Here is a 13584-nt window from a genome sequence, read left to right as displayed (position 1 = left end):
TGATATTTCTTATTTAATTGATTACTGTCCAAGGTCTAGCTTATTTGAGCACTGATGAGCACTTGAGATGTAAGTTGTGTAACAATACAATTTGTGGCCATTGCATGAGGACCAAGTTTGTGTTATAACATGGTTCTAAATTGTTTTCCTGTTTGTATCATTTGTGCCCTTTCATATTATTTGAACACATGGTATTTGTTGTCTTACAATAATACACTTCATCACAGACATTGACAAGAACATAAGATCTTATTGTGAGATGTATTGTCGTACATAAGTTAAGTTTCATAGTTTTAGAAAAAAATATATTTTTGACCTCGTATAGTATCTGAAGGGCAAAAAAACCAAATAACGAGGTTTAAGCTGTTGATGTTTGGAATTTCACCATCTAGTACCTGGGATTAAGGAATAAGCTATTGATTAGTGCTGTGTTTTCATATTTTGTGTACTTTACCGTCTTATGTTTCCGATGTACCTTTGCGATTGTAAAAATACAGAAATGTTCATTTAATAGCAAAATTTGTATTTTTGTCAATATCTTTGGTTAAGGTGAGCCAGTGTAGTAACGGGATACTAGTATATATAGTTATATGGGGCTAATACTTCTTTATTTGTTAAGACACAAAACAATTTCTGCATGTTACCTGTCCAAATCATTTGTATACCAAGATTTGTAATTTAAATGATTACTTACCAAAGGATAGGTAAAGAATGTACTGACTAGCACTTGGGATCCAAGTTGTATACCAATACAATTTAAAATGCTGGCTCTCTATACAGGGTGGTCCATTGATCGTGACTGGGCCAAATATCTCACGAAATAAGCGTCAGACGAAAAAACTACAAAGACGAAACTTGTCTAGCTTGAAAGGGGAAACCAGATGGCGCTATGGTTGGCCCGCTAAATGGTGCTGCCATATGTCAAACGGATATCAACTGCTTTTCTTTAAAAAAGAACCCCCATTTTTTATTACATATTCGTGTAGTACGTAAAGAAATATGAATGTTTTAGTTGGACTTCTATTTTCGCTTTGTGATACATGGCGCTGTAGTAGTCACAAACATATGGCTCACAATTTTAGACGAACAGTTGGTAACAGGTAGGTTTTTTAAATTCAAATAATTAATAGTGTGGAGGTAAGCTGAGAATTTGCATCTGACAGGAGGCTCTCTGGGGTAGTTCCTGCAGCTACAATGACAACGAGGTCAGATGGCTTATTCGTCAGAGCATCTGCCTAGTAAACAGGCAGTCTAACCAAGCACAAATTTTCAACTTCCTACACTGATTTCAATTAATACCCCCTCACAGCCAATATCCGCATTTCCTCTATGTTTTAATGGAGGTGTTTGTCATTATTATACTCCTCCAAAAACTAATCAAGCGTCATGTAATATCACGTATTCTAGTACACAAATCGTTTCATAACATTATCTTGAACTTAAGAATGACAAAACCTCTTGACAAAACCTCATATCTGCGCGTTTTAGACAGATAATACACCCATCAAAAAAAATTTTGCATCACCTCGGTCCCGAGAGTTCCGGAACCTGTACAGATAATTGGTACAGAGATCAACATAAACGCCATTTCCGCCCTTTTTATTGCTCATGAAAACCACTCATTGCATGTTGTACCACCATAGAGCGAAATCTTCAGAGTCGATGGTCCTGATTTCTGTTGACACCGACACCTCTAATACCCAGTAGCACGTCCTCTTCCACGCTGCATGCCTGTATTCGTCGTGCCACACTATCCACAAGTTCATCAAGGCACTGTTGGTCAAGATTGTCCCACTCCTGAACGGTGATTCGGCGTACATCCCTCAAAGTGGTTAGTTGGATCACGTCGTCCTTGAACAGTCCTTTTCAATCAATCCCAGGCATGTTCGATAAGGTTCATGTCTGGAGAACATGCTGGCCACTGAAATCGACAGATGTCGTTATCCTGAATGAAATCATTCACAAGATGTGCACAATGGGGGTGCGAATTTTCATCCATGAAGGCGAATGCCTCCCCAATATCTTGCCAATATAATTGCACATCGGTCGGAGGATGGCTGTTACGGTGCCTTGCACGACCACCAGCGGCGCGCGTTGGCCCCACATAATGCCACCCCAAAACAGGAGAGAACCTCTACCTTCATTCACTTTCTGGACAGTGTGTCTAAGGCGTTCAGCCTGACCAGGTTGCCTGCAAACACGTCTCCAACGATTGTCTGGTTGAAGGCATATGCGACATTCACGGTGAAGATAACGTGATGCAAATCCTGAACGGTCGATTCGACATGTTGCTGGGCCCTTTTTTACCAGACTGCATGGTGTTGTGGTTGCAAGGATGGACCTCGCCATGGATGTCGGTAGTGAGGTTACGCTTCATGCAGCCTATTACGCACAGTTTGAGTTGTAACACGACGTCCTGTTGCTGCACGAAAAGCATTACTCAACGTGGTGGCTTTGCTGTCAGGGTTCCTCTGAGCCATAATCTGTAGGTATCGGTCATCCACTGCAGTAGTAGCCCTTGGGCGGCCTCAACGAGGCATGCCATCGACAGTTCCTGTCTCTCTGTATCTCCTCCATGTCAGAAAGATATCGCTTTGGTTCACTCCGAAACCCCTGGACACTTCCCCTGTTGAGAGCCCTTCCTGGCACAAAGTAACTATGGGGACGCGATCGAACCGTGGTATTGACCGTCTAGGCATGCTTGACAACAGACTACACGAGCCGTGTACCTCCTTCTTGGTGGAATGACTGGAACTGATAGGCTGTCAGACCTCCTCCGTCTAATAGACTGTGCTCATGCACGGTTGTTTACATCTTTGGGTGGGTTTAGTGACATCTCTGAATAGTCAAAGGGTCTGTGTCAACGTCTATCTTCAGAAGTTCTGGGAAATGGAGAGGCGCAAAATTTTTTGATGTGTGTATTTTTTCCATGTATGCTAGTTATTACTGATTGTCTACTGCAATTATGATTTACAATACTTGGTGTTCAGACTTACGCCTTTATGTGACGTACACTAATTTAATACACTTCAGGTTCCCCGTACTTGTATCAGTGTTTGAGTGATAATTTAAACGAGTCTCTCTGAATAATTTGTGTCTTCACACTGTTGGAAACACTGATACACTGTAATGAGATATTTTTCTATGGTGTCAAAATTTCACTGCAGAGCCGCTAAAATTGGTCGGTCCAACAAATGTGGACGACAGCCAAGAGGGAACCACAGAAACACCGAGGCGGGTTCCCGCCACGGAGGGTGTAACCACGGGTCAACCAAGTATGGCCGATGCGGAGCCGGCAAAGGAGTCCCTGCGAGTGGTTCGCATGGATGACCGCCACACATTCGTTGTCTTGTTGATAACATGTAGTTTATTTGGTGTACTGACGGTGCGCTATTCAGCATCCCATATAGCGAAAACTTTACGCTTGAAGATCGATCGGAGATCAGTCACTGGCAGGCCGATCTCCAGAGTTGGTTTATCGGTAGCATGTTTCGCCAGCCTGTCAGCCAGCGGATTGCCACGGATCCCTAAATATCCAAGGGTCCTAATGAAGATCACTGGACGTCTACTGTTTCTGTAGTCATTACCCATGGCGAAGGAAGCACTGGTCGGGAGCTTGCAGGCTACTTAAGGAGTCATTACAGATGACGAAGGACTCACCTGCGCAGAAGTGGGCATGCTCAAGAGCGCGAGAGATGGCTACCAACTCAGCAGTGAAAACACTACAGCCATCCAGAAGCGAAACCCACATGACAATCGACCATCGAGCCATCAGTGTAGACTGAGTCCTGGAACTTGCCGAGAATTGAGCAAAAGCGCTGGCGGGCAGCCTTAGGTGGAACTAAGCCTTTTGGGCCTTGCGATACAGGCGAGGCCGTGGCCGAGGCATGGACCATGAAGATGTACGTCAGAGGATCCGCAGGAAAGGTGGTAGAAGAAAAGTGTCGAGATCAGTTGGAAGCGACCGGACACGGACTCCAATTGGAATACCCGTTCTGTGCCGCCGTTGCGGGAGATGGATCGCCGTGTTACGGAAAAGGTGACAGTAATTTGGATGGTGAGGTGAACTATGAATGTGGGCAATATAATTCGCAAGTAGTAGTTGCCGCATGAGCTTCAATGGAAGAACGCCTGCTTCCACGAGGAGGCTTTTCACAGGGCTCGTTCTGAAAGCTCCCAGCGCAAGTCGAAAATTTCAGAGTAATACATAACTACCAGACTTACAATATTTAGTCAAATCTAATAATCCCAATTCAGAGGTGCCGAACTTACTGTTTTGTACCGTCAAGGGACGCAGATGAAACTGGATTTATGGCAGTTACCTTCCTTTACTATGGCAGTTACCTTCCTTTACCTCCCTCTCTCTCTTTCTTTTTTGATTCATCAGAATTCTGACTGGTTTGACGCGGCCAGCTACGAATTCCCCTCTTGTGCCAATCCCTTCATGTCAGTGTGTCACTTGCCACAAAGTCCACAGTTAATTATTGTGTGTACTGAGATCTTTGCCTTCAGCTACATGTATCGCCCTCTACAGCTCCCTCTTGTACCATGGAAGATATTCCCTGATGTCTTAATAGATGTCCTGTCATCCCGACCCTTCATTTTAAATGCTTTCCACATGTTCCTGTCCACGCCGATTCTGCGGAGAACCTCCTCATTCCTTACCTTATCTTGTCTATCCGCCTGCAGCAACGTATCTCATCTGCTTTGATTCTCTTCTTTTCCTGATTTCCCATAGTCCAAGATTTGTCGCTGTGATTCAGATGTACAGTCACAGAAATGTTGTTTGCAAATGAAGGCCGATATTTGATGCTAGTATACTTTCTTTTCCCAGGAATGCCCTCCTATACATTGCTAGTTTATTCCTTATGTTCTCCTTGCTTCGCCCATCATTTGTTACATCGCTTGCTAGGTTGCAGTATTCCCTCGTTTCACCTAATTTATATTTCACATGTTTGATGTTGAGTTTGTCGCTGATCTCATTTTCTACGCGTCATTACTTTCGTCTGTATTCACTCTAGCACCAGTAAGCATTCTGTATTCAGACGTTTCATTGCATTCAACAGGTCTTATCGACGATTAGTGAGGATTAGCGAATCTTATGAATGGTATTACTTTATCCTGAAATCTTAATCCCTCTGTTGAACTTTTTTCTTTTCCCATCGTTGCCTTTTCCATGTATAGACTGAACACTAGGCTCGGATGACTGCATACTTGTCTCACATCATTCTTAGTTCGAGTACTTCGTTCTTGGTCTTCCTTTTTCGTTGTCCCCCTTTGTTTGTGTACATATTGTACATTATCCGTCTCTCCGAGATTTTTGAACATGTTGCACCATTTTACCAGTCAACAAATCCTTCGTTACTTTGTAAGATGCTACCATTACTGAACCTAGTGTCGCAACTACCTCTCTGGTGCATTTACATTTCCGTAAGCCAAACTGATCGTCATAAAAATGATCCGCCATTTTTTTAGACTTCTACAGATTATTATATTATTCTTGCTAGCGACTTTGACGTATAAGCTGTTAAGCTGATCATACGATAGTTTTTGTTCTTATCTCCCCTTGCTATCTTCGAGATTGTGACGTTTCCCCGAAAATCTGGTGGTAATTTTGCTGTCTCTTAGATTCCACACACCAGATTATATGATTATTTCGTTACCACCTTCCCTAATGATTTTAGAAGTTGCGAAGGAATATTATTTATGCTTTCTGTCTTACTTGATCACATATCCACCAAAGCTCTGTTAAAACTGAACACTACATTTCCTACGTGTTACATATCAACTCCCATTTCTTCTGCTACGTTCTCATATGGCTCCTCCACTTGCTTTCAGTGTACTCTTTCAGCCTATCAGCTCTGTCTTCTGCTTTCAGAAATGGAATTCCTCTTGCATCCTTAATCTTGACATATCTTCCTTTATTTTCTGTGAAGGTTATTTTGACTTTTATGTATGGTGAAGCCATCGTTCTGACGACCATTCTTTTTCGATTTCTTCACATTTTCCTGCAGTCATTAGCAATTGTTGTGGTTGTTGTTGTGGTCTTCTGTCCTGAGACTGGTTTGATGCAGCTCTCCATGCTACTCTATCCTGTACAAGCTTCTTCATCTCTCAGTACTTACTGCAACCTACATCCTCCTGAATCTGCTTAGTGTTTTCATCTCTTGGTCTCCCTCTACGATTTATACCCTCCACGCTGCCCTCCAATGCTAAATTTGTGATCCCTTGTTGCCTCAGAACATGTCCTACCAACCGGTCCCATCTTCTTGTCAAGTTGTGCCACAAACTCCTCTTCTCCACAATTCTATTCAATACCTCTTCATTAGTTATGTGATCTACCCATGTAATCTTCAGCATTCTTCTGTAGCACCAGATTTCGAAAGCTTCTACTCTCTTCTTGTCCAAACTGCTCATCGTCCATGTTTCATTTCCATACACACTCCATGCAAATACTTTGAGAAACGAATTCCTGACACTTAAATCTATCCTCGATGTTAACAAATTTCTCTTTTTCAGAAACCCTTTCCTTGCCATTCCCAGTCTACATTTTATATCCTCATTAGCAGTGGATACCTGGAAAAACCCTTTATTTCATTCCAAAGTGACTTAATTTGCTCTTTTCCTGGTTTTTCCATATCGCTGTTTATGTTCTGCCTTTCGTCGATACGTTGAAGTACTTCTTGTGTTACTCAGTGTTTCTTCGGATTTACGTTGTCTGTAGCGGTGTTTATTCGTCGAACCTCTGTGATTTCTTGAAAAATATGATGTCACCATCATTAACTCCTAAAGAATTCTTTATTTACATAACCATTTTGGGTCGGCTAAGCATCATTTGATTCACAGATATATTCACATCATCATGTTAGATGAATCATAAAATTATTAACCTCAGATGATAAAACCATGAATTAGACACTGTTGTACATCGTAATAGAAATTAAATCGTCAGTCTATGAAAACTGAACTTGGTAGTGCACTCATTCATGTCATAACTGCAGTCGGCATTAACGATGAGAACAGATTGATGTGGTATGAATCAATTTGGTCATAATTATGATTTCTAAGTGCTTGTAGAAAGGAAAGTCATTATGGAGTTTCGAGGTATTGAGCAGTAATGCAGTGCTAGAAGGAATGAAGGGAGGCTACTGTTCAGAAACCCTTTTGCATAAGTACGGTGCAGGAAATAGAGAGGGACAAAACAATCACCTAGTGTCTTGGACTCAGCTGGATTCTTTCGAGGTCACAAATGCAACATTATGACTAGCCATCAAACAGTAGTGGAAATCAGTATAAAGACAGGGTTCTACGAAAGAAATATTACAATATCTAAAGCATACATGTGTCTAATTTATTACGAAAGTAGCTGATACATGTAACACATAAATAAACATGATGGAATTATAGAGTTTCTTTCATAAAACGAGTTTCACATTAAGGTGTTTGTATTTTGTGGAAGGAAATTGATACAAAGGCACTCAATGTCCATTTGTGCTATTGCATTGATTGCACTTTGTCCAACATCCTTTCTTCTTAATTTTCTCAAAAATTCTCTTCGGCATTGACATTGTTAGGGTTTCTTTTTCTTCAATGCAGTTGTCGCCGATTCTTTTCGTACCGTTCTTTTCATCTGCCATATGGCCTCACATTGCCTTCGATTGCGATAAACAGGCCTTGTACGTATTACCAAAAAATTATCCATGGGGTTAAAATACTGGTTACCTGCAAGGTACGTCTAGACATAGACTTCTTTACCTTCAAATCACCTTTTGGTTGTAGCAGAAACATGCATTATCTTGTTGAAACATTAGACGTTCGTCCCCTAGGTCCTCATGCATTCTAATTATTTCTGTCACTAGCATCTCAGTGTACATGTTACAGTTCGTTCTAGTGTTCAGAAACGTAATCGTGATTTATGTTTAGGCAGAACGCTGCCCAAACATTTCCACTTTCAAATTTTCTGCTCATTCTTAACTGATGCTCTGTTCTCAGATTATGCCAATAACATAGAAATCCATCCTGCCCATCTTAATTAAACTTATCGTTGAAGACCACTTTACCCGATTCTGAAGTCGTGACAAGTGTGTTTCAGCAAATTCAAGTCCATTCAGTTTATGTTTGGGTGTTAGAGGTGGTGTCTGCAGTCGTTTCTTGAATGCAAGAAATTTTCCATCTGACAAAGTTTGTGGGACACATCTGGTAAATAAAATTACTCGCAAGTGTAAATCAGCAGCAACATGAGAATAATAATGGTTTGTAGCCCTTGCTTTCTGAAAAAGTAATTGTTTCGGTGCCTCAGATAAATTTCTACTTTGCCCTTATTTTCCGTTCTGTCCTTAGTGTGCGCCCTGCGGAATTATCAATAACTGTACTTGAACGGCACAACTTCTTGGTGATTTGACGATTAGAGACAGAGCACTTTCTGAACTGTCGCACCATCGACAGCTCGCACCACATCTCCTGTAACAAGTTATTTGGGGTGAACGGGGTGTGGAACGTTTGCCGTGAGTGGCATTAAGACCGTTTTTCGGTAGCGGTCGTCAGTGAAGCAGCATGGACAGCGCAAGTCTGCAGGGCAACGGGCTGGCTGTGTGCTGTACGACCCGCGTGACTTCCAAGTTTGCCTGGCTGAGCATCTTCCGGACACGGGGGAAGCGCATCGGAAAGTGGTAGTGCACACGTTACACTTCGGCGGGCAAAGTCTGGCGGAGAGCGGCGGGTCGTCGTCATCCACTCAACTCCAGGCAGCTCCAAGTTTTTCCACTGTTTTGTCACCGCACAGCGGCTTTGAATGCTCTGTGAGCTACTTTTGGTTCGTTACTTCGTTGCCTAGACTAAGCATCATTCGTAATTGTTGATCATGCTCCCCGCTGTAAACGTGATAATTGTGACAGGTTCACTTCCTGCTCTTGGCAGGCCGAAGTGGCCGAGCAGTTCTAGGCGCTACAGTCTGGAACCACGCGACCGCTACGGTCGCAGATTCGAATCGTGCCTCGGGTATGAATGTGTGTGGTGTCCTTAGGTTAGTTAGGTTTAAGTAGTTATAAGTTCTAGGGGACTGATGACCTCAGAAGTTAAGTCCCATAGTGCTCAGAGCCATTTGAACCTTTTGAACCTGCTCTTGTTTGTGTCCTGATGCATCTGTATCGGACTCGGTTCAGTCTCTTACTGTTGTTGTTCCCGTCTCCTGTGCCAGTCCAGGCGATTTGAGCAGCGTGTCGCTTGCATAAAAATATAATAGGTTCAGTGTGGTAAATGTCAAAGAACCGTCATTTGATTGTGCATTTAAAATTTTTAGGGTTTTGTAAAACAAAAGGACAAGTCTTAATGCGTCATTATTCGAGACGTTCAAATTTTTGTTTGTGCTGGTACGTTGTGCAGTAAACCGCGAAGTCGCTTTCTTCACTTATTTGAAGCCTGCAAGCCTGTGCATCTTAGGGGGGTAAATCTTGTAGCATGTATTTTGGTGGGACATACTTCCAAACCGAGGTAGGTGACATTCATCAGCAAGCTGTTCACGTCTTCCTTCCCGGTTAGTTACGTTTCTCATGCAGCATTACGGTTAAGTATTTACCGTTTCCGCTTCGTGGTGTGATTCAGAGCTGAATCTCGGTTGGTTCCTGAACTTCTTTACAATCTAGTGTAAGAGGGTGGAGCTGATTGCCTTAGCCAGTTACCTCATTATCTTTTATCGACTGATCACAACTGTTTTGTCTACTTAGCCAGACTGTTATGTCATGGCTTAAGTTTTAACTTACTTAAAAATTACTTCTGTATCGGGGTATCACTGTATATTTGTGCACTGGGTTGAATTCCCACTGGTTGCTTGGATATGGAGGTGTGTCGTGAGCAGCGTATCCGACGTGCCCTAAGTAATTTCGGGGACGTTTTGACGACCACATTGACCAAGGCATAGTGATTTCATATCAGGCAGCTTTAATTAATTTTGTTTCTCTTTCATGATCTCCCTTTTAGGTAGACCTGAATTATTTGTTGCATTTAGGTCAAACGCATACTAAACATGTTTACTGCCTAACTGTTTTGATTAATATTTTTTACTGATGTTATACTCGTTTCGGAACATCGTCGTTTGGGGCATTCTTTGTACGTACACTTCAAGAAGCTTTGAAGACATTGTTTTACGATTATCAGCAACTGTTCTGAAATGGTCGTACTTGATTGGATGGTTTGTCCTAATATGTCAAGGTCCTGTTGGCGTAATTGATAATGTTAGGTTTCCCAAGGAGTATTAATAAAAATCTTTATACGAATGACGCTCAATCCTTATTTTGCCCCTCCCCTCCACTCTCATGGAGCCTTATGCGAGTATAGTGTACAAATTTCGTCGTAGGCAAAATTTTTGCTGTTTCATCACATGATCATTGTTTTCCGTGGGGAAATGTCACGGGCGTGGCTTAAGTACACAACCTGCACTGCCCCTAATCGTGTCTGTTTCAGTCTGGAGTAAAGGCACGTACGAACACACTAACACTGCACAGAGGAAACAGCCTTTATATTGAGTTCCAGCTGAATCATTGATATGTCGTTTTATAGTGTACTATTTACATCAAATCCGATACCATTTGATTGTGTTTGACGTTATACTGGTTCTCATACTATTGTGTACACATTTTGTACAACTATTCCAACCGAGGATATTGTTTTTCCTAGAAATATTCATTCCATTATACTGATTTGCACTACCGTATTACGCCACACGGGAATCGTCATAGTCTGTATTTGTAATAATAATAGTAGCGCCAGTGCGAAATTAGCACCGGCAACAGCCGCAGCAGCAGCAGAAGGAGCCTGGAGTGTGGGAACGCGCTCACCGTCTTGCCCTGCAGCAGCCCGATGCGGCAGTCGAGCAGCACGGTGTGTCCGACGCGCGCAGTCACGTTGTGCGGGCCCGGCCCGTCCTCGAAGTAGGGGCCGTGGCGGCGCTCGTCGCCCGCCGAGTGCAGGTGGTAGTGGGGGTGTGGCGGCGCGCGGTAGGCGGCGCGCGTGCTGCCCGCCCCCGGCGTCGCGGCGCTGCTGCCGGGGGCGAGCGGCGGGGCGGCGGCCGTCGTGGCGGGCGCAGCGTCAGGAGAGCTCGGCTGCCGAGGCGACGCACCTGCCGGCGCACACAGCACACAAGCGAAAACTATTAATTACGAGCAGTAGGCTACAACGTTCACTTCTACTCGGGTAACACGTTCCCCAAACTTGTTAATAACACTGACGGCCACTAAAACTACAACACCAGGAAGCATAAAAATTTGGTAACTTTACTCATTCTAAGTAGACAACATAGTAGTGCTGACAATCCTGCAGGTAGGGCAACCACAACTACGAGTAATCGTCTTGGATATTAATAAACCGCTTTAGCTGTATTTAGTACTTCGTTTATAGATAACTACCGGTTTGGTAGCACTAGGAGGCACATCTTCAGCTGAACATCTGTACAGCAATAAATGCAAAAGGACTAACAACCCTAGACACGACAGATTTTTCAAAATTAAGGTCTTCCTCCTCCTCCCCCTCCCCACCTCACCTCTCCACCTTCTATGCACCTCTCTTATTGTCTTAGGTTTTGCATATCTTTCTTTCAATAATATTTTAAAAACTTTTATAATTTTTTAAAGTTTTATCTGCACTTATAGCAAAATTGATTACAACCTTGGATCGTTTTAACCGTAAAAATAAGAAAATGAAGAATTAAAAAAAATACGAAAAAATAATTTTCAGAACTTTAGAGTTCTTAAAGTATCTTTAAATTTAAGGTTTACTCAATGGACACTACCGAAAGATCTGTTTCGTTGCCGTAATGTATGTATCTGATTTACGCCATTAAAGAGTTCCTTTAGGTTAGCATAACTTACGGGCGTCATTCACGAAAGTATAAGTCAGCTCTCACTATTGTATTCTGCAGATTGTGTCACACAAACGTTTTTTGTACTTTTCATCCCAGTATTTCACCACCTCTCATTTGGTCGAGTCCAAGCATCGTCAGCGCATGCGCGAGCCGTCTATAATCAAGCCGTCAGTATGACGCAATACGCGGCCGTGTCTCCTGTTCGCGATCGCGTATAGACCGGACAAGTGGTAAGTGCGGGTCTCCGTTCTGTTTTTCGGTCGATAACTATCTGCTTGACGGGTTTGGTCCAGGAAGAACATTCCATTATTCTGTGGCAACCGCTTCATGGCATTTCATGCTAGCCGCAAATGAGGTCTCAGTAGTTTTTCATTCATTTTTACCTTGCCAATTAATCATTGCGGAATAATTTGTTTAAGACCATCCACCATATTCGAATCCGGCTGTTTTATTCCATGATATATCGCTTTTTAGCGGCGTTTTGTTCTGATGGACAACAAATGTTGGGTACAAGGTTCTGGACTTTTTGCTTTAGTTGTTCAGTCATGTGAGTACAAGTGTTTTAGTATACTCATGTAAAAGTTTTTATTAATTTCGTAAAAAAATTTAAAGTATAAAATTAATTTTAGGGAACGTATCCAATCTATGGGTGTTTCAGAGTTGTTATTTCTTATGGATTTATTGTTATACAGATTTTCACATTAAGATGTGGCTTTTTAGTGTCACAAAACCGGTAGCGATGTACAAATAAAGGACTAAATACAGCTCAAGCGGTTTATTAATACCTAAGACAATGTAGTAGGATGATTGTATTACCAAATTTCTGGTGTGCGAAATTAATACGCAAAGCTGAAAACATTGGCAACAACAATGACCATAACCCTCACATCTACATTATACTCCGCAAGCCATCTAACGGCGTGTGGCGGACGGTACTTTTCGTGCCAGTAACTGATACCCCTACTCTGCTCCATTTGCGAATGGCGCGTGGGAAGAATGATTGTCGATAAGCCCTTGGATTGCCACAAATTTCTCGAACTTTCTCGTCATGCTCATTTCGCTAGATGTATGTGAAAGAAAATAATACGTTTTCCGACTATTCCTCTCACCTGATTTCAATAGCAGTGCTCTCCGTGATGCACAACACCTCTCTTGTAATGTCTACCACGACTAAACGCGCCTACTACGAAACGCGCCACTCATAGTGGGATCTTCTCTATCTCATCTATGAGCCCTACCTGGCAAGGATCCCCGATTAATGAATAACTGTCAAGAATCTGTCGAACAGGCGTCTTGTAAGCCACTGGTTTCGTGGATGAGTTACATTTCCTTAAGGTTATTCCTATGACATTGTGTGATATCTGATTTTCCTTGTATCGTTTTATGTGGTCATCCTACTGAAGGTCGCACTAGATAGTTTCTCCTAGATATTTTAGGATAGATACTGTTTCCAACAAACTTTTACAAACGCTGTAGTTGTACAGTAGTGGATTTCTTTCCCTTTGTTTGCGCAATATGTTACTTTTATTTACGTTCAGGGTCAACTGCAGGTAAGATGTTTTGATTGATTCCAAACTTACTGAAGTTCTAACAGGAAAAAGACATACATACTAATAAAAATGATTCGTTTTATTACTGTTTTGCGAAGATTGAGTGGACTGCAAAAAAATTTACTTTTCTGGGGGTAAGTCGTACCCTAGTCAATAGAACTGACAGTGAGAGGCCTTATT

General features: G+C 42.3%; 1 protein-coding gene across 1 annotated transcript in view; it reads right to left on the bottom strand.

Annotated features, from left to right (window-relative positions):
• The window catches only part of LOC124798970, a 215493-nt gene that overhangs the window by 80060 nt on the left and 121849 nt on the right, over positions 1-13584 (bottom strand). The window contains exon 3 of the mRNA XM_047262506.1: positions 10833-11113. Coding sequence (XP_047118462.1) covers positions 10833-11113 — 281 coding nt within the window. The remainder of the gene's footprint in view (positions 1-10832; positions 11114-13584) is intronic.

The sequence above is a fragment of the Schistocerca piceifrons genome, chromosome 5 (genome assembly GCF_021461385.2).
Source record: "Schistocerca piceifrons isolate TAMUIC-IGC-003096 chromosome 5, iqSchPice1.1, whole genome shotgun sequence".
Classification (NCBI taxonomy): Eukaryota; Metazoa; Arthropoda; class Insecta; order Orthoptera; family Acrididae; genus Schistocerca; species Schistocerca piceifrons.
The sequence above is the reverse complement of the archived record's forward strand: the minus strand, read 5'-3'. Positions and strand labels throughout refer to the sequence as shown.